Genomic DNA, 21,703 nt, shown 5'->3' with positions numbered 1-21,703 from the left:
CTCTCAAGTTTATGAGAATTAGGTAGAGGAGATATCTGACGTGTTTATAAATATAGTGAGTCCTCTGCTCACTCTTCTTTCTTCCATCTGCCGTTACTGACCACACTGTCAGGGGCATTACTGCAAATGGAAAGCTGGGTGCCTTATTCCTTTAAATTCCCTCCTGGTGTCTTCCTGCCAACCCTTCGGGAATACTTTCCACAAAGGTGGCAGATACAGCTTGGGGGTATGTCCTCCCAGCCTCCCTGGCTAGTCCCTCTTCCTTCCCCCAGCTTTTAAACTTGGAAAGTCCCAGGACTGAGCTCTGGGCAGCTGTCTGTCCTCCCATTCCCTGCAGACCACCCCCCACCCAGGAGAGCTCACTAGTTCCACAGCTTAGGTACCACATTCTGCTGATGACTCCCAGAAAAGCTCTCCCTTGCCCGACCATTCCGCTGAGCTTCAGACTCCCAAATCAGCTGTTGGGTTGACCCCTCCATTTGCATGTCCTAGACACACATCAAACTTAACATGCAAAACCAAATATTTGCCTTTCTTTCCATAAAGTCTTCTTCCTCAGACTTCTCAGAAAATGACACCATTACCATCCACCCAACTGTTAAAAGAAAAACCTAGGAGTCATCCTTGATTTCCTCTTTCAGTTCACATGCAAAAGTCCAGTAGACAGTTCTGTCATAAAATACTTCATTCCATGCCCTCTGTCCAGCCCCACTGCCATCCCTCCAGTACAAGTCACAGACATCTGTCATACTCCCTGCTTTTGTCTGTCTGTCCCCTTCCCTCCATTCTCCCCTACAGTAGCTAAAAGGATTTTTTTAATATAAACTATTTTTCCTCTGTTCCCTTCTGGAAGCCCTCCCAGGAGCACTTGCAGTCAGTGTTTGACTCCTTACTGGCATTCTAGGCCCTTCCTGAGCTGTCTCCTGCCCACCTCATACCCCCTTCTCCCCCGCTCATGACAGCCCAGCTTCTGTAGGGCTCTTCCAGGTCCTCCTCCATGATGGCTCGCTCTTGTCACTCAGCGTTCGACTCAGATGCCACTCTCTAGAGTAGCCCCACCCGAGGAACCGTCAGTCATAGCACTTTGTTGGAGTGTGTCATCGTGTTCTCTTTCATACACGGTGAGCCTCCAACAACAAGGGGCAGGTTCACCACCTGTCCCCAGCACCTAGGAGAGGACCCAGCCCAGAGCAGGTGCCAAGCCACCTCACTGTCCAAATGCCTGACCCACTAAGCCACCAGACAGTCATGACTTTGTGTGGGAACCTAGTAGGACTAGAATCAGCCCCCCAGAAAAGAAGGGCATGACATCAGGTCCATCAGAATGATGTCTCTGCCCATGCAGCAGAGTTGGTTAAAACGCCTGTCCCCAAGATGGTCAGTCATCCGCATAGCAAAGGGTCACAACTCGCTCTGAGCCCCGGGCTCCCGGGCTGGCCCAGCGTTCCGCACTGCTCCCTCCAGCCCCGTCCCCGAGCGCACGGCTTCCCCGGCAGCGGGCACTGTCAGCCGAGGCGGAGGCCGGCAGGCCTGGAGAAGGGCTGGGGGCACCGTGCCTGAGCGGACTGCAGGCCCGGGCTTGGCTGCCGCTGGCAATCAAATCGAAGGTCAGGGAGCGCCATGATTGGAAACCAGGTGTGCTTGTGACGCGGAGAGGCGTGTAGGAGAGCCCAGAGAAAATCATTTTTTCTCCAAACAGTCTACCTCCATGACCCCCAGGAGTCATGCTTTCAGCACCAGCACAACCTGGTGAGATGGGAGGAAAGCAAGGGAGAAGCTTCATTCAAGTCACCGTTCTTCTACTCTGGGCCTCAAGCGGTTTACAAGTCGCACACTCTTCCACGGGGTGAGGGGGATGCGGGCTTTTGCGACACTGGGCAGCTTGCTTCTCTCGGGCAGAAAAGGGCCTACCTTACTACATCCATCACAGGGCTTTATCTTGAGACAGCCTCCATGGCCCACTGCCTCCTGGTGCTGGGCACTGAGCTGACCCGCATTCCCAGTCATGTTTGTGCGGCACTGCGTGCTTGCTTGGGGGACCTGACGCTGGGAACAGAGTAATAACGCAGCTAGAAATGCCCTCAGTCGTGTACCGGCGTCACATGTCCCCGCACCTCCCTTTGCTCTTTCCCTGACCAGGGGGCAGGAGGCCTCTCGTGGGCCGAGGCCCAGGATGGGCCCACCCATTGGGCCTTCCCACCCTCAAAGACCTCTGACTTTTTGGGTGGATGGCCATCCTTCATTTGCCTGTGGAGTAGGTACCAGCATATTCCCTAGAAGCATTTTCTACCCTTTTCCTCTGTTCTTCCATTTTTCCCTCCCTCCTTTTTGGCCTGGATCTAACAGTTGGTACCAGAAAAGTAATTTGGGTCAAAGGATCAAAAAGATGCCAGAACCTGTTGTATCTAACCTGGTTCTGAAAGGAAAAGCTAGAAAATCCCTTAGGTTTTGGTGCTATTAACATGTTTTATTAATGAAAGTAAAGAGCCGCTTCCTCGAGGGTAAATGGGCCACATAGAGCAATAGTAGCAGGAAGGGATGATGCCCCCGCCCACACATACCCCCAGCTTCCCAGGGGACTGCGCCCAATCAGGCTGGGTCCCCGGGAGTGCTGGGCACAGGCCAGAAAGGCACCATTGCACTTGTCAGCTGGTGGTTGTGTTCTGGGACTGTAACCCACTTAAGGTGCCTGAAGACTTGCTGAAGCTCGGTTTAAATAGGCCATCTACCTGGGCCACCTCGGAGGAGGCGGCCTTCCCCACAAACCCTTGCTCCTCCCGGAGCATTTGGTCTCTTGGCCCCTGTTGCAGCTGTCCCGGGGTCTGAGGTTCTGTAGTGATACAGTCAGGTCAGAAATGGGAAGCAAGAACCCCTCAGTGCTCAGCTGTTCTTTGTTATATTGTTTACAGAGCACTTCTCACAGGCTCACCGCATTGTCAGAGGGCTACTATAATTTTTATTCCTGTTTTAGAGAAGAAAACTAAGGCACGGAAATTAAGTATCTTGCCCAAAGTGAAACAAATAGTAAATATCAGAGCCCATCTCATCCTCGGCACCTTTCCTGTCTTTCGGGGAGGGGAGTGGTCCACGTTCAATAGAAGTTTTCTTCCTGGCCAGCTCTTGGCTGGATCCTGTTAGCAGCTACGCGTGGCTCTGAATGGGGAAGTGAAGTCGCCAGGCCCGCCTTGATGGCCTTTGTCTGGGTCGCCCTTGAGAATTCAGTTGCATTCTGCACATATGCCCCTCTTGGCTGCCTGAATCCTCCCCTTAACCTGAGCTCTGCCTGCACCTGCCTGGGTAGCACCCAGCCTGGCTTCACTCTTGAGAGTCTCACCAGGTTGTGCTGGTGCTGAAAGCGTGACTTCTGGGGGTCATGGAGGTAGATGAGGCCCGCTTTAGGTCAAGAAGGTGCATTAAAATGCAGCTGGACCTTGCACTGCTTCCAGGAACCTGCAAGGCCATCCTTCATGCTCTGTGAGCATCCTAATTTAAGTATCACTTCCTCTTTAGAGGAAAATCGAGAAGAAAGACCACAACTGCTCAAAGCCACGTACTTCCTCTTCCTTCCCCCCAGGCACTCTCCGACAAGAGAGCATTGGGTAATGGCTCTCTTGAAACACGTCTTAAATTCCTCTCTAGCCAAGGTGCACCCTTTTTTTCCTGCTGAACTTCAAGGGGCAGTTCGGGCTATCAAAATACTGCTGCCCATCTCGGCCTTCACCCAGGGCTGGTGAAAACTAAGGTGGGGGAGGATGATGGTTATAGTGTGGCAGAGCCCTTTGGTCGATTTTGGTTAGCAGCCCCCTCTGGAGAATCACGGGCCCCTTGGCGATAGGTGGAAGGTGAGTGTGCTCTGTCACATGTCTGCTTCCCCACCGCAGTCCGCCTTGTCTTCTCTCTTTATCAGAAGGGGGTCCACGGTGTCTGTGGCTTTCCTCTCTGCCAGGGAATCTGAAATTCACATTTAGCCGGGCATCCTGTGTTTCACTCGCTAAATCTGATGGCCTGGCCCCGATGGGCTTCTGTCAAACCTAGGAGCAGGCCCTCCTGTTCGTTTCCAGCCATTCTGGCCTCTGGTCGGCGGTGTAGACGCAGCAGCTTAGTTCCTGATCCCTGACCTAGTCGCCGATAATACCCATCAAGAGACCTGACTGCACTCCCCTCTTGGATCTGTTGTCCTTGGGCCTCCCCAAACGATGGTGACAGCATTAGCTGCCATTTTCTTGAGCGCCTGCTCTGCTAGGCATTTTGTGGACAGTTTCATTCAGTCCACCCAGCAGCCCTCCAGAGTAGGGATGATGATCCATTTTTCTTTGTTCTCTTGGCAGATGAGGAAACAGAATTGGCAGAGTGATGTGGTGTACCCAGAGTCACACAGCTCGCCAGTGGCAGTCAGGGTTTGAACTCAGAGCCACCTCCGTCTCTGCGGGGCTAGGGGCCACGGCCTGAGGCTGGCAAGCAGGCCCCGGACTCAGCGAAGGCGTATGGGCTCCTGCGCCTGCTAACATAATGACCTTGTAATGACAGGTGCACATTTTACACAGTGCTACACAAGAAAAATTAGTGCGGAGATTCAGTTATGTCTCCTATTTTCAGTGACAGTTTTGCTCTCTCAGTAGATGAATTAGCAGCAGAGATCCCCTCCCCCAGGCGAGACGCGGCCCGCTTTAGGGCAAGAAGGTGCATTAAAATGCAGCCCTGTCTCATTAAGCTGCCAGCCACTCCTTACCTGCCCACTTCTGCCCTGCGCCTGGGGAAGCCGCGTCTGCTGAACCTGGCCCCCGTTAGGTCGCCGAGCACCGACCTTTTAAGGGGCCCCGTAGGTGGACTGTGGGTGGCCGTTCTTGCTCTCATTCCCTTAGAGAAACTTCAGGGAGGCCTCTTCTGGCCCCAAGTGGGCAGAGGACACCGGAGAGGAGCAGGGGAAGGAAGGAGGGCGCTGAAGGCAGTGAAATCCCTTTAAAGTGAGCGCTCTGTGTGCCCACTTGAGCTTCACGGCAGCCCGAGAAAGTAGTTTCTACAAAGACCGTTTCGGGTGCCCGGGTGTCTTAGTCGGTTAAGTGTCTGCCTTCTGCTCGGGTCATGATCCCGGGGTCCTGGGATTGAGCCCTGCATCGGGCTCCCTGCTTAGCAGGGAATCTGCTTCTCCCCCTGCTCATGCTCTCGCTTGCTCTCGTGCTCTCGCTTGCTCTCGTGCTCTCTCTCAAGTAAGTAAATAAAATCTTAAAAAAAAAAAAAGACCCTGTTTCTTCCATTTTCAGATGCACCTTTTTTCAGTTTGATGTACTGTAGATATGCAGGATGCATACCTTTCTTTCCCTCACCGTCTCAGCCCACCACTGAGACCAGGAAATACGGCATCACTATTTTGCTCTTGAGAAAAATGAGGCTCAGGGGCGCCTGGGTGTCTCAGTCGTTAAGCGTCTGCCTTCGGCTCAGGTCATGATCACAGGGTCCTGGGATCGCGCCCCACATTGGGCTCCCTGCTCAGCAGGAAGCCTGCTTCTCCCTCTCCCGCTCCCCCTGCTTGTGTTCCCTCTCTCCTGTCTCTCTCTCTCTGTCAAATAAATAAATAAATCTTTAAAAAAAAAAAATGAGGCTCAGAGATGTTGAGTGCTTGACCAATGTGGCCCAGCTGATGTGTAACAGAGCCCCCCACTGAACCCCTGCTTGACTCAGCCTATGTTCTTCTGTCCCTAAAACCCTGTTACAAAACTGCTGCATTTTCCTGCCACCAAGCCCCGGATAGGTGGTTGCTTTCTTTTTTCCATTTTACTTGCAGTGACCTCTGAGCCAGAAGCATCTTGTTTAGACCAAGCGTGAGTGGTTTGGATGTTACTGGGCAAGTCATGGGTGGTTACTCTGGGTACCAGCTGTGGTAATCTGTTTGTATTTGCTCTAACCCGGGGATCCCACTGGTCAAGTGGACACCTGGGGGGGGGCGGTTCACACCTGAGGGGTGGGACAGTGCAGGGGAGATGTTTTTCTCCTACAAGAGTCTGCTGACAAACATTTTATATTTTCTTCTAGGTACATTGAACGGAAGGCTTTTCTAGACCGAGTGGACCACAGGCAGTTTGAAATCGAGCGAGATCTCAGGCTGAGCAAAATGAAACCCTGATGTCATGGCGGGAAATCAATAGCAGCTTAATCCTGTTGACAATGTGAGCTTCTGGTGCGTCTGTGAAATATTTCTGGTGTTTCTCATCAGCTATTTCCCAGCAAGGTCTTTTTTCCACGTTGAATTTCTGTCTTTGTATCTTGACCTCACGTGGTTTCATCCGTTTTACTTTTAAAAGTTTGTCCTTGAAAAAAATAAAAATAAAAGTTGGTCCTACAAGAGGCTGGTGAAGATGAGGACACCACTGGCCTTCCCTTTATCCTGCTGTGAAGGCCACCAGCCAGGCCCGCACGTCCTGGCCTGCCCGAGCTGGTCCCAGGGAATAGCGCGACCAGCCTGGGGCTGAATTTCTGGGGCCCGTTCTGGAGTCGGCCTTGCCCCCGAGACTGGGGGAGGGAGGCTCCCGAGGGTGGGTGGAACGCCAAGTCCTTGCAGTTTGGTTCTTGTTCCGCTGCTGCTTCTCTCCTGCTCTCTTCCTCCCTGCTGAACGGGATTCCTACTTAACTGGTACAAGGTCAGGCTGAAAGTAAGCATGTATTATTGCTGAATTAGGGATTTTTTTCCCTTCAGCCTTTTTCCTCTTCCCAGAGTTCAAGTCAGTTTAAGATGTGCTCCCACCTCAGTAATTCTGTCAAAGAAAACTCTGAAAGACTCTTTTTTTATACTGCTTAGGAAAATTTAAATTCCAAACTGCATAGTAATAAAGTAGTAAACCCCACAGTTTGCTTTTGGGGTGTGTGTGTCTGGGTGTCCTGAGTAACATGGACAGGTTTAGGGTCAGGTAGCGTTCCGAAGACTGGGAGCCAGTCCCTGCCTGGACATGTACCAGCCCTGTGACCTTGACCACAGCTGGGCTTTCGGAGCCTCTGTTTTCTGGTCTGTAAATGGTACGAGGAACACCACCACTTTGTAGGGTTGAGATGAGCTAATGACACACCTGGGGTCCCCCATCCAGTCCTCAAATACATAGTCAGAAGCTCATGGCAACCAAGGCCTGATCCTCAACACTACATGGTTATGGGGTCATGGACCTTATTACTCAGAAAGGTAGTTTACTGGCTACATTGGAACACATTGTCTGTTCACATCCACTCTGATAAAGGATTGTAAAAGTGGTAGGAGAGCCCTTCGGGCCAGCATCAGAACAGGTCGCCGTGAGGCCTCGGTTATGGTCCTACACAGGGATACAGGAGTAACGGGAAAGTCCTTTAAGGTAAGACAAGGCAGCGCTCTGGTTAGGACAAGGACATCCGGACCCGCAGGAGCCACAGCTAGACAGCGTGGCACCCTCTGGGCATCGTCCTCTGTTCACTGCCGCCTGCCTGCCGAGTCCTGAGGGCCTCCAGCCCACGCTCCCTCCCACGGTTCTTCGTCTCAGCGTGAGCCAGCGCCTCGTCTGGATTGAGACACGATCTGGAATCCTACCGAATAAATGGTGCTGAGCCCATCGCAAGTTAGGGTTTTTCTTCTTTAGCAAATCTTCACGCCCTTGAAGCCTTCGAGGTGGGGACAGGAGCTGCAAGAGCGTGCTGGGTTCTTGGCACAGGCGGGTGTGCTATTCTTGCTTGGCTCCAAGGTGTGGAGAGGGAAGTCCGACGAGTCAGGGAGCGCCAGAGCGCATCTGCCCTTCAGCTTCTGTTCACGACCCAGCCCTCACGCAGGCTTCTCTGCTGGGCCCTGCATTAGGTTAAATTTACAGCTGCACAAAAGTGGGATCCTTTCTGCGGTCTCAACTTAGTGAGTCTTTTCCAGGCGGGTTTGCTGCACACATCTGATCTCCACTCAGTGACTTTTTACACATCCACGCGTCTTTTGGAAAGCCTCCCCGTCCCCCCACCCCGGGAAGCAACCTGGTGGCCAGCCTGGCAAAGCCTGCACCGGGCCCCGGTCCTGCGTGGCCACCACCGGCCACCAGGCTTCAGGAGGCGCCAGGCTCATCAGGGCCCCACTGTCCCCTCCCCATAGACTAGGCAGGCTGCTGCAAGCAGAAGTAGTGGGGTTCTTGTATAGCAAAACACCAAAAAAGAAGTTTTTTTTTTTTACTATCCAAGCCACACGCAGGCCTTCCTGACATCCTGGAACCGTGTGCCTTGCACCCAGTGGAAAATAAACTCCAAGCAGCCAGTAAAACAGAAAGCCCCTCAAGCCTAGCCCCTTGGGGCAGAATCCGGCAGCTGGCCAAGGAATGCGCAGCTACTGAGACCATTCTTGTTACAGACGCCCTTCCTCCCAGCTTCGTGCATCCTTGCTTCAGTGTTCCCAGACTTTCACAGTTAAAATAGTTTCATTTGCCTTGACTTCAGCTGCCTCCCTCTTCATCTCCATAGAACCTCTTTATTTATTTTTTTTTTAAAAAAGATTTTATTTATTTATTTGACAGAGATACAGCGAGAGAGGGAACACAAGCAGGGGGAGTGGGAGAGGGAGAAGCAGGCTTCCCGCTGAGCAGGGAGCCCGATGCGGGGCTCGATCCCAGGACCCTGGGATCATGACCTGAGCCGAAGGCAGACACTTAACGACTGAGCCACCCAGGCACCCCTCCATAGAACCTCTTTAAACGCCACCTGCATTGGGGCATCTTGCTGGCTCAGTCGGTAGAGCGTGCAGCTCTTCATCTCGGGGGTTCTAAGTTTGAGCCCCAGGCTGGGTGTAGAGATTACTTAAAATCTTAAAAAAAAAAAAAAGTCCCTCATATTGAACTAAGTTCATATTGATGAAGCCGCTTCCTCTGGCTAATACACGTGCAGATGTGTATATGTGTGCACGTGTATCATCCTGCAATGAGACTTTTAAAAGCAGCTTCAAAGCTGGCTTTCATGTACGTCTCACTGGCCATTGCTGGATCATCTGACTGCCCCCAGCTGGAGGGGAGGCTGGAAAGCCTGTTGTGGAAGATGGGGGTGGAATTAGGAATAGGTGATTGGTCAGCCAAACAGTGGTCCCCGGAACACTCGATTCTTTGTAATAAACCAACAGGCTTTTCTCCATTTGGTCCTTAAAATTGTCACCAAGGAGTGGGTGGGCTCAGAGAGGAGAAGAGATGGGTCATGTGTCGATAATTACTGAGTCTGAGTGAGGAAGACAGCAGATCCTTCACACTATTCTCTCTACTTCTATTTGGATTTGAGTTTTTAATAATGAATTGGTTTTTTTCAGTTGTGCCAGCAAGAGAGAACGGAGCTGTGTATAGGAAAGGACTAAGAGGGGCCCAGCTGTTCAGGGCAGAATGGGCAGCCTCCTAGAGCCCCGCTCCCACCCTGCAGGTCTAACGGTGGCCAGGAGCATAGTGGCGGGGACGCTCCCTGCCCCCTCACATCCTGTGCTTGTTTTAACAGCTTGGAGCCCAGTCTTTGCAGATTGCGTGTTGTCCCATCTCCTGGGCCCCTCTGCCCCCTGTGTTTTCTTACTGCTCTGGCTCAGTTCCCAGGGACAGGACCCGGGCCTCGGGTCTTCCTCTTGGTCAGCTGTGCTCCTGCCTGAGCCCCGTTCGTGCCCTTGGTGGGACCTGCCTGCCCAGCCAGCGTGGCCACCTGTCCCCACCCCTACCTACCTCACTCTCAAAGGCCTGAGAGCTGCCTCAGTGAACATCTGGCCTTTCCTGGTGGGCCCACTGAGGCCCGGCAGGGTAGTGGGGCTAACAGAGGTGTTACCATGTTCAATCAAGAATCTCCTTTTCCATCCGTCCTGTTTGAACCGTGGCAGACACCATCTAGCCCACAGTTTTTAAGAATAAGTGGATCGTATTTTATCTAGCTCTTCATATCCACATATAGTGAAAACTCTTCTGCCCAACTCCAGAGGAAATGATTTCCCTTTATCCGGGAGTGGGGAAGTGGAGAGACTGAGTCAGCGCTACGAGGTGGGTGGGCAGGGCACCGCGGCCTTGGGGCCACGGCCTGGTGGGAGTGGCACGGGGACGGCCCAAGGACACCTCCTGGCTGGGCCACGGCGGGCAAGAATCCCTGAAAGTTGTTACCTGGCCCTGCTCTGCCATCAGTCTTTGTCTTCTCCTTGCCCCAGATGGCTGTGTCGGATTTCCAGGGCATCTGATGCCTTCCCAATGCTTAAAAAACTGCCCCGGACAGCATCAGGTCAAAGAATAAAATGAGTTTCCTTAGGAGATTCTGCTCACCTATTTCCTGAGGAACACGGTGCTCTCATTATGAGCTCGGCATAAGGTCTCTAGGGAAGAAGGGACGGCGAGGTGAACTCAGTCTTGAGTGAGCTGTGCACCGTGGGAGCCGAAGCGGGGGGCCTGGGCTGGGAGCCCTGGCAGGCAAGTGGTGGTGAGGTCCCACAGCCAGCTGCTTCCTCGCGGGCCATCTGTCGGATCCTCCTCATTTTTCACCAGGGGAAACTTGCCTGAGGTCAAACTGCGAAGCCACCAGGGATCACACCTACATCTTGTGACTGGAGGGTCGGATGGGGGCGGGGAAGGCAAAACGGAACTGCCTTTCGCCCCCTTGGGATCCCGACGCACAGACATGAGTCCGGGGGGACAGAAGCAGCCAGGATGGGGAGATGATTGCAGGTGGAGAGCGGCAACTGGTGCTCCTGGTGCCAAAAGTTCGTGGCAGAAGGACACAGAGGTGTGGGCACACCCCTTCGGCTTCCACTTCTGCCCCCGCCCTGGGGCAGCAGCCCAACCACTCTCTGCACCCCGAGACACCCCCAGGCCTTGTTCAGACAGGCCTCTGCTCAGATGTCACTCAGGCATAAGCTCTGCTCCAGAACCAAGTTTCTGTGCTAAGCAGGGTTCACAGGGCTGCCCTCTTTTGGGATGCCGCCTGGTTTCAGGGAGTGTGGGGAGGAGGGACCGGGGGGCCCAGTTGACAGTTCCTTAGAGACTCGAGGTATCATAAATGCTTCTCCCGCTGTACCTCCTTCCCTGGGTGTTCACAGTTCCTCCCTCGGACTTTTCTGTAAAGCCTTTTCTTTGTGCCCTCCTGGGGCAACTTAGGTCCCCAAATACTATCAGATGCGATCTTTGTGCACAGGCATGTCGACCACCGCAAGGAAAATGGAATGTGCAAGTCCAGAAGACTCTGCCCTGCTTCCCTGCAGCCTGGAATGGTCCAAACCACAGAGACCCTCTTTCAGGGTCTCCTCTCCATGGTCTGCCAGCCATCGTTCATGGTGTTGTCACCTCAGAAAGCTGATGGGGTAAACTGTGACCTATGCTTAAGTAAGGTACAAGGGGGCGGGGTGGGGGCGGGGGCAGGGGAGAAATTAACATTGCCTAAGGAGAGCACCATCCTGGACTGACACATGGGTCGTCCTGCCTCTAACCTTCAATCCTAACACTGCTAGGATCCAGGTGGAGTCCCTCTGAGTCTCAGATACCTTGTTCAGAAGGTTGCTGAGAATGGTTAATAATCCTGCTCTGCCTACCTCACAGTGTTTTATTAAATGAAGCACACTATCCAGGTGTTAGGTTACTATAATTAAATTGTGCACCTGGCCCCCAGCTTCCCAAGACAACCAGGCTTATGTGAATATAAATTAGCACTTTGAGGAACAGTTGGGTGATGTCTAATCTGGAACTGCTCTCAGCCCATGACACAGCAACTTTTACTCCTGGGTTGACATCCTGGAGAAGCAGCACAAGGAGGCAGGCTTACTGTGATCATAAAAACCTGGAATCCACCCAGTACCCATCAGGAGAAAGGATCAATTGTGAAATAGTCACACGGGGCAATACAGGACAGCAGTGAGCCGAACGAGGAGGGCAGCGTGCATAAGCACAGATGAGCCTCGTAAGCAGCATTGATGCAAAAAGCAAGCAGCAAAAGTCCTAACGTAGGATCCCAGTTATCCAAGCTCAAAAACGTGAACATGGAGGTAATGGTTGCCCAGCACTGCAAATGCACTAAATACCACTGAATTTTACACTTTAAGATGGTTGGGTTTATGTTACGTGACTCTCACCTCAAAAAAATGTTTTAACTTGCAAAAGATATTATACCTTAGTTCAGAATATAGGAAGGGTATATAATCATATATATAATATATAAATATAATTATATATAATGAATGGGTGATAGACACTAAACTCAGCATAGCGGTTACCTCTCACAGGACAGGGAAGTTTCTATGATCAGAGAAAAGGAGCTTCGTTTACAGATGTGGTTTTATATCTTAAATTGGGAGGTGAGGACACAGATATTTCTTTTTTCTTTTTTTTTAGAAAGGTAATTTTCATTACCTTTTTTTTTTTTAAGATTTTATTTATTTATTCATGAGAGACACACAGAGAGAGAGAGAGGCAGAGGGGGAGAAGCAGGCTCCCAAGGAGCAGGGAGTCCGATGTGGGACTCGATCCCAGTACTCTGGGATCATGACCTGAGCCAAAGGCAGACGCTTAACCATCTGAGCCACCCAGGCGCCCAGGACACAGATATTTCTTACATTATTCATTATGCCTTTATTTTCTGAAGTACTTCAAGATAATTCTTTTAAAAAGAAAGATAAGGGGCACCTGGGTGGCTCAGTCGTTAAGCGTCTGCCTTCGGCTCAGGTCATGATCCCAGAGTCCTGGGATCGAGCCCCACATCAGGCTCCCTGCTCCGCAGGAAGCCTGCTTCTCCCTCTCCCACTCCCCCTGCTTGTGTTCCCTCTCTGGCTGTCTTTCTCTCTGTCAAATAAATAAAACCTTAAAAAAAATAAAATAAAAAAATAAAAAGAAAGATAAGCTCACGTTTAGACTTCCCCTGCCCGTCTTACAGAGAGGTGTCCAAGGGATGGGCACCACGGGATGCAGGGCTTGCCGTGGTGATGCAGCTTGCTGGCTTCCAGAATGATCTTCCCAAACGGCTCCTGGAACATTTCCCCAGGAGATGAGAGACTCATTCAGGTAAACTACCAGGTGCCCCCAACTGCCGTTTCTCTGAAAAGCAGGTTGGGTGGCTGGGAAGCTGAGGGGTCTGTGCTAGGCCATGTACCCCCTCCCAGCGAGGCCAATGCCCCCTTGCCCACGTGGCCTTGACCAGATGCACAGAGACAGGACACAAACAGGCCATATGTTGGAAAGATGCTGCAGCGAGCCTCGACTTGTTAGATGCAAATAAATGGTCCCTGACCCAGATAAACGAGCTTCAAATTTGAAGACACCAAAAGGAATTACAATGTGTGGGTTTTCTAGTAGAAGTTATGGAGCTGCCCATCTTCAAACTGTGCCCAGCGTCCTGAGCCGTCCCCAGGGCACTTGGGCCACAGCTGTGACATGGGGCTGCTGTGGGTGCCTCAGAGGGAGCGGTGGCCAGAGTCCTCAGGGTGTGGAGGGTTGCTGCCCAGCTGCTCTGCTCTCTTCAGCCTTCCCTCTTCCACCCTAACATCTTTGCATTATAACCTAAGCCCATCTGTGTTTGAGGCACTGGGACTGACAAGTGGAAGACATTTTTAAGTCTGGAAGCTCTTTGGGGCCTGGAGAACTCCATCTGGGGTAGGTGGACCCTCTGGGTCCTGGTCGCCTCATCAAGATTGCTCCGTCTTTACTGTTGTCTCAAGCCGGACCCCACAGTTCTGTTACGCTCTGCCATTGAGCTCCATTATGGGACCTTTGAATTTGAGGTTGGGGTCCTGAGACACAGGGAGGGGATTCTGCCCGTTCTCAGTCACCACCCCCCAGCCCTCCTGCACCAACAGTGTCTGGCACGACCTGTGTGTGCCCCCGGCACTGCGGTGGACAGCTGGAGCTGGAAATGACGAGAAGCAGCATCGTTGCGGAGGCCTCTGTTGTCTTGGCAATGCAAGTGGTGTTTTCCACAAAACTGCAAATAGCCCACATGGTATAAGAAAAAAAAAAAGTTTTTGTGCAGTTCTGGGTTCCTAAAACCCTTGGGATTTGTACGCTTCAGGATGGGGCCTGGTCACCAGCAACACCGCCCCTGTAGCTGGAGGGTTTAAACTTACAGTCCGGTCCCTGGACCTCTGGGGAGGGAGGGGAGGCCGGGGAGGGAGTCCGATCAGGCCAGTGATTTAAGCAATTGTGCCTGTGTAATGAGATCTTGATAAAAATTCCTCACCAACAAAGTTTGGGGAGCTTCTGAGTTGGGGGAGCACATCCACGTGCTGGGAGGGTGGCACACCCCAATTCCATGGGCACAGAGATTCTTGCATGGTACCCTTCCGCACCCATCTTCGTCTGGCTGTTCATTTGCATCCTTTGTAACAGACAACAACCATAAATAGGGCACTTTCCTGGGCCCTCGAGTTCTAGCAAATGATCAAAGCTGTTGGCGGCGGTCATGGACTGAGCAGAAGGGTGCGCACTCTGAGCGCCCCATTTGCGGCTGGTGTCTGAGGTGGGGACAGTCTTGTGTGACTGCACCTCTTATCTGTGGGAGGTCTGCACTGACTCTCGGTACTTGGTGACAGAGTTGAATTGCTGGACCTCCAGGTGGTGTCAGAGAATGTGCTGGACCCCGCTTTTGTCTCTTCCCTTAACACCAAACACCTGCCACGGGAGACCGAGAGACGGTCTAGTGGAGTGACCTGCTTGGGTACATGGCTTGGCCCCTCGCCTCCCCTTCCCCCCATTTCTGTATCTATAAATCAAAAGGGAGGGATTACATAATCCCGGGGGGCAGGAATCTCAATTCTTACAAGCAGCCAGGTGATGCTCATGCACCCTGAAGTGTGAGAACCACTGCGCATCGCCTCCCTACTCATTAAAAATAAAAAAGCCTCCAGCTATGTATTTAGGAAAATTCCATCTTCCTTTAATCTTGCCACTTCAAATAATTCAAACTCCTAAATTCCTGACGCATCAGCAAACCGTAATGAGTACGCGCCCGGGTTCCTTCCCTGCTGTCTGCCGAGACACACCTGCAGGAACTTTCTCCGACTTTGAGAAGTCTTCAGAGGCCCAGGAGAGAGCTTAGGCAGGAAGCCCCTTAACGTTAAGCAGTCACTGGCAGAAGCAGCTGAAGGAAGGCCTGGGGAAGCAAGCAAGAAATTCAGACGACAAAATCCACCCAAGTCCCAGCAAACACAGCTGAAGACCCAGCACCGCGCTGCCAGGTTGGCAACGGATGGGGGCCCCACGTGCGCGCGCGCGCGCACACACACACGTGCTCGCACCCGCTAAGCGGGGTTTGTAATGTGTCAGCAGGTTGCCCTGCAGCTTGGAGAAGCCCCAAGCCACCAGAGGTACAGCACGCCTGTCAAAACAAGCCCCGCCCACACCGGCCCTTCCTGCCAACGTGAACTTCGCTGCTCCAGGCTTCTCCTCTCTCTTCTCCCTTCCTCTGATGATAGAAGGAAACCGTTCATTGTTGGAAAATTTGGAAGCAGAAAAATCAAACAATTCAGATCTCTCATCATCTTACTAACAGAGCAAACTGCTACATTTCGGGATACCTTCAGACTTCTCCCCATGTTTTTAGGTAGTTTTTCATAAGGCCGTTGGAATTATACTCGTACCTGTGCAGCTCAGCACAGAAGCTACTGACCACATATGGCTATTTAAACAAAAAAAAAAAAAAAAAAATTTTTTTTTTTTTGAGTAGACTCCCCACCCAAAGTGGGGCTTGAACTCACAACCCTGAGATCAAGAGTCATATGCTCTCCCGACTGAGCCAGGTAGGTGCCCCTAAATTTAAATTTTAAATTCATGAGAATTCAAAATCCAAAAGAAAAAAAAAAGAATTCAAAATTCAGTTTCTCAGTCACACTAACCAAAGATTTCCAAGTAGTCAGTAGTCACATGTGACTAGTGGCTACAATCGTGGACGGTGCAGACACCCAAGATTTCCATCATCATAGAACTGTATTGGACTGAACTGCCCTGTGGTATATGCCACGAGCATTTCCCCATTGATTCAAACATTCCTTTTTTTTTTTAAGATTTTATTTATTTGAGAGAGAGAGAGAGTGAGAGTTGGGAAAGGAGCAGAGGGAGAGGGACAAGCAGACTCCGCACTAAGCGTGGAGCCCAATGAGGGGCTCAATCTCAGGACCCCGAGATCATGACCTGAGCCAAAATCAAGGGTCGGATGCTCAACCGACTGAGCCACCCAGGTGCCCCTCAAACGTTCTTTGAGAAAACAGTTTTAACGGCTCTAGGATATGCCATCACGTGGTTGTACCATAATTTATTATACTGGTCTTCCACCATTGGTCACTGAGGTTACCTGCTTTCTGCTGTTAAAAATAATGCCGCGATGAACTGCCTTGTCCTTAGATCTTGATCTGCATCACTGGTTATTTCTAGATCACTTCTACAAGTGGAGTTGTCATGTCAGGGAAGGCACACATCTTCAAGGCCTTGAAATACAATGTCCATTTACCTCCCAGAAAGGTCTCCCTCTCTCCAGCAAAGTGGTTGTGCGCCTCTCTTTCTATGTGAATCTTGTCTTCCTCTGAAAAGACAAGATTCAGCAAGGTTGCCCTGCTTGCCTGTCTCTGAGCATGGAGCCCAGTGCTTTGGGTGAGATGTGGCTGGAACTAGGAGGAGAATGGCCATCCCTGGAGAAGACTGGACTAGATCATGCCTAAGTGCCAAACCTTCTTTGGTACCAGCCCAGCCCAGCCCTGTCTCTGGAAGGGGCATTTGAACAAGACAGGCATGATGGTTAATTTTATGTGTCAACTTGACTGGGCTAAGGGATGCCAAGATAGCTGGTAGAATGTGCCTGTAAGGGTTTTTTTCTGGAAGAGATTGCATTTGAATAGGTAGACTGAGTAAAGATCCTTGTCAGCAGTGTGGGTGGACATCATCCAATCCATTGAGGGCCTGGATAGAACAAAAGGAGGAGGAAGGCAAATTTGCTCTCTCCTTGAGCTCAGACAGACATCCTTCTCCCACCCATCCGTGCTCCTGGTTCTGGGAGATCTCCGGACTTGAACCGGACATACACCGTCAGCTCCCCGCCGGGGTCTCCAGCCCACAGACAGCTGACCATGGGACTTGGAAGCCTCCCTGTCTCCTACTGCTTCTCCTTCTTTGGAGAACCTGACGAAGGCAGCAGGAATATGCCCCAGGACCTGATTCATCACGAACCTAGTTTTGTGGCACGTTCATCTGTGGGTTGCTCTGAACAGTTTTTGAATCCAGTTAGCCTTACCTCTCAGGGCAGATGAGTTTTGTGCAGTTAAGAGATGTGCCTTCAAGGGGTGCCTGGCTGGCTCAGTCGGTAGAACGTGCTCTTCTTGATCTCAGGGTCATGAGTTCAAGCCCCATGTTCGGTGTAGAGCTTGCTTTAAAAAAAATCTTTTTTTAATTAAAAAGAAAGAAAGAAAAAAGGTAGGGCTTCACTACCCTTCCTTTACACTTGCCCAGCTGTTCTGAGGTCTGGTGAACAAGTCCAAATTTGCCTTAAACTATTATTCCCAGCTGCTTGGCCTCCAATCTCACTCCCTCTCTGTCTTTATCTTCCCAAACTAAGGCTTCCCCTCCTTTTTTTTTTTTTTTAAGATTTTATTTTTAAGTAATCTCTATACCCAACATGGGGCTCGAACCCACAAACCTGAGATCAGGAGTCTGGCACTCTACCAACTGAGCCAGCCAGGTGCCTCTCCCCTTCCTTTCAATGGCTTGCCGGCCCCCTTTTTCATCTCAACCCCTTTGTGTGTTCTCCAGGTCTACTACCTTGACCTACTGGCACCATTGTTTTTTTGTGAACTTTGGCTGCCTCACGCAGCCTCACTTTTGCTTGACAGTTACGAAGCCGCGCAGACTGGCCCATGGCAGCTGCCTCATTCGGTGCGTCCCTGGACAAGAGGGAGCCAGTGAGGCTGGGGCAGCAGGAGAGCGGAGCGCATCTGGGCTTCTGTGCCTGCAGATGGCAAACGGGTTCACTGCCAACTACAGCAAGACCCCAGGCCCCCCAGGATGAGCTGGGCTTAGGCTACCCTGGGCCTCAGGGCTGCTGAAGCCTCCTTCCTTGGAGATGGCTAAACAAACGGATTATCTGGAAGGAAACCATTTAAAACCGACCCAAGGGTCACCTAGGTGGCTCAGTCAGTTGGGGCGTCTGACTCTTGGTTTTGGCTCAGGTCGTGATCTCAGGGTCATAGGATCGAGCCCCACGTCGGGCTCCCTGCTCCACGGGGAATCTGCTTGAGATTCTCTCTCTCCCTCTCCCTCTCCCTCTGCCCCTCTTCCCGCTCTCTCTCTCTCAAATAAATTAATTAAATTAAATTAAATCAACCCAAAGGCGCATCCCTTTCACAAGCCTGAGATGCTGGCAGCAAGAACAGTACTCCACAATGCACGGAGCTCTCGGGCAGCCTCTCTCCAAGCTGAGTCACGGTAGTGAGTCTCCCTCAGGCTGCCGGCGGCCCAGGGGTTGCTATGTCCTTGTTCCCTAGTCTCGCTGTGGCCTGGGTTATTCAGCAGCCTAAAGCGACGTGCCCAGAGGCCAGAGAGTAAGAGGGGATCCAGCTTCGGCTCACCAAGGGAGCTTTCCCCATCCCCCCCCCCCCCACAAAAGGGAGACTCTGCTCCTGCTTACATGGGCTTTCTCCCCGGCAGGGCAAGAACTAGAAATCAGAAAACCTGGGTCCTAGCCCCAACTCTGTGGTGCTTTGATGAAGCCCCTTCCTCTCCCTGAGGGCTCCTTCCTGACAGGGCATGGTTTGGGCTGAGCCTTTCCCTCCCTGAAGTGTCCAGGGACACCGAAGGGGACACTGCGTGGGGTGCTGCCGGGATTCGAGGGGGAGAAAGCAACAGGAAGGGTTGTCCGGAAATCCTATCCCCACCTGTTTATTATTCTTCAGGCCTTTCTGCAAGCAACTCCCCAAATATGCCCAAGGGTCGGTGAGGACAGGAAAGTCAATAGCTGGTGGCTCCTTAAGGGCAGAAGAACCGGTAGGACTGTAGACTGTTGCCCCATTCTCCTCTGTGGAACGGCCCAGAACCCCAAGTGCGGGGAGAGGTGGCTGCTCCCTGCTCACAGCTGTTGCATCTTTGGAAAAGTATCCTTGGCCGAATGGGACCTCCTGGCCCAAATTACTCCCCACCCCACGCCAGGCAGTGGTCAGTGTGTAGCCTAACAGGCCGCCCCCTAGGTGGGACCAGTTCTGAAGTGCAAGTCACTCCAGAGCTCCCCGGAGGCCAGGCTGAAGCTGGACCTCCCCGTTCTCTCTGGCCCCACTCCCCTTCTCTCAAGAAGCTACTTTCAAAGAATCCCTGTCTCAGGCTCTGCCTTTAGGAAATGACAACCCCTATGATGTCTTGCACAGATTAGGTACACAATCAATATTTTTGCATAGGTGGCTATCACCCAGGGCCCCCCCCACCCCCCGCCACGGGTTTCCATCAGGATGCAGACTCCCAGCAGGAGTCTGGGTCTGATGCCTTACAATACCCCGAGAGATGGAGAGATGGTTGAACAACGGAGGAAGACGCAGCCTTCTAAGGGGACAGAAGTAGACCCCCCAAATGGGTGGACCCAGGTGTCCCCAGCACTCTCTCTGAGCCCCCTATGCAATTGCCCCATTGCCCAGAAGGAGATACTGAGGTCCCAAGAGGGGCGACTGACCCAGGTGGGGGGCATTAGAGCATGGCAGAGTTGGCGTTTAAATGCAGGCCTCCCCACTGAGGGTCTGCTTTCAGAAACCTTGGTTTGTCTCTCCCCAGGAACAGGTGGGGCTCAGGCTGCTGGACCCTGGAGGGGAGCCCCTCTCCGCACCGGCTTTGCTGCCCACACAGGCCCCCTGAACTCTTGCTCATCCTTCAAGCTCCTGTTTGAGCGCCACCTCCTCCAGGAAGCCTCTGCCAGCGCAGGCCGACCAGGAGGGCAGAGCCCATTTCCACTCCTCCATCCGGGTCTTCACCGTGTCTCCAGGTCTTAGCCTGACATTGGAGGGCTGCCCCTCAGCAAGCATCACTCCATCCCACTCAGAAGGTCTGTCATCTGGGTGATATGCAGCCTTGTCTTTCTAGAACCTTCTGCCAGACCTTGCTCCCATCAAACATTGAGCCCAAGGGCTTTGTATAAAGAACTTGCCAGAGGTCACCCTCGAGGCCAGAACGTGGGCCAGCCTCCAGCATCTTTTTTTTTTTTAATTGGCATATTTGTTTATTTCTCAATTTGTGAAAATGTCCTTAATTTGTTGATGTAGCAAACAAATTTCAACTCTGATTGCTATGCAAAAGAACAGAAGATAATCTGCTTTGCAGTGAACTTTAAAGTTCAACTGCACACAGGCCACATGCTATATATGAAAAAATTACTAACTGAACTACAGGTATTGCATACTGAAAAAAGTTAACAGTTTATTATAATTTATTTTATTTAACAATCTAGGAAGTTCGCAGCCATCAGCAGTTCCAGTGCAATTTCAGGTGCAATTGGGAATTCAGGAATCTCTGCGGAGCTGTTAGTGTCGCGAACCTTGTAGGTAAAATACATGCATATTTTTGATGGCACATGTGAAGGAATCTCTCTGAAATTGACTTCATTAGTTTTCGTTCTCTGCAAACTGACCTGGGCCACTCAACATGGCTTTTATTGTTCCAGATGTTAGTGCATGTTCTCTTTTTACAATAAATTCATGACCATCTGAAGATACAATTTGACATACATGGCGTCAGGGCCTTCACAGCCACCAGAGGTTTTCTCTTCTCCATCCATTATGTTCTTATGAAATTCTACTTTACGTCCACAGGAACTTTAGTAGTTTCTCGTCAGCCCTGCAGCCACCGCAGCCACCGCACCGGGTCCCAGCCTCCAGCATCTTTATTAGCCTCCCCTTCTCTCAGCCGCATCAGGACGGGTGGGGCCGCGGCTGCCTCCGGGGAGCAGGAGAAGTAGAAAGCTCCGGGCCAGGAAAGGCCGGCTGGTGGGCGGAGAGACAAGTCAGCGATTCGGGCAGCAGCGTTTAACGGGTGTTTCCGCGCTGGGGGCCCCAGTAGCCCTTACATGCCCTGGATCCCAGGCCTTCCAGGACGTGCGAGCCAGGGCCACGTACTGCTCAATGCTCGGCGGTGGGGGTGCGGGCGGCTTTCACATAGAATGAAATAGGGAGGGGGCTCCCTGGAGCTGCGGGCCGCTTTGCTGCTTTACTAAAGCCTCATTTGACAGAGGGGATGAAAACGTGCTTAGAGTGGAAACACCATGCTGAAGTTCACAAGGCAGGACCAGAACCCAGGCCCTGCCCTGCCCTGCCCCTGGAGGCCAAAGGTGACAGGGAGGCCGGGTTCTTGCCAAAGTGCAGATCTCACTCCCTACCGTGAGTCCCTTCCTGTTTCCACAAGGGTCAGTCTCAGTCCCCGGGAGCAGGGAGACTTTCCCAGCGCCCCTGGGGGGCTGGGGGCCCGGCCTCCCTGCCTCGCTGAGAACCGGACCGCTGCTCTGGGGACTCGCACTGGTGACCTCAGTGTGACAACAGCTCTTTCGGGCTCTTTACTAATTTAGAGAATGTATACTATTCAGGCGGGTGGCTTCATCCCCGGATTCAGAAACACAACGCCCTGGGGATTGTTTCCAGTGGACAGTGAAATTCCACTTGTCACAGTCACTGAGAACGCAGGCCTGTTCCTGGAAGGGGCTCTGGTCTCTGGGTGTTTACAAACATCCTAGAAGACCAGGAGGCTGGCGGCCAGGGCCCTCGGAGCCAGCCGAGGTGGGAGCCTGG

General features: G+C 52.0%; 1 protein-coding gene and 1 pseudogene across 1 annotated transcript in view; one reads left to right on the top strand and one right to left on the bottom strand.

Moving 5' to 3' along the window:
* CFDP1 (craniofacial development protein 1) overlaps positions 1-6,342 on the top strand; it is a 122,308-nt gene extending 115,966 nt beyond the window's left edge. Inside the window, exon 7 of the mRNA XM_032424084.1 lies at positions 6,031-6,342. Coding sequence (XP_032279975.1) covers positions 6,031-6,121 — 91 coding nt within the window. The 3' untranslated portion in view covers positions 6,122-6,342. The remainder of the gene's footprint in view (positions 1-6,030) is intronic.
* Positions 6,343-20,118: 13,776 nt separating this feature from the next.
* Positions 20,119-20,857, bottom strand: LOC116644673 (annotated as a pseudogene).
* Between the last annotated feature and the right edge of the window lie 846 nt (positions 20,858-21,703).

This window comes from Phoca vitulina, unplaced genomic scaffold (genome assembly GCF_004348235.1).
Source record: "Phoca vitulina isolate PV1807 unplaced genomic scaffold, GSC_HSeal_1.0 scaffold30, whole genome shotgun sequence".
Lineage (NCBI taxonomy): Eukaryota > Metazoa > Chordata > Mammalia > Carnivora > Phocidae > Phoca > Phoca vitulina.
The sequence above is the reverse complement of the archived record's forward strand: the minus strand, read 5'-3'. Positions and strand labels throughout refer to the sequence as shown.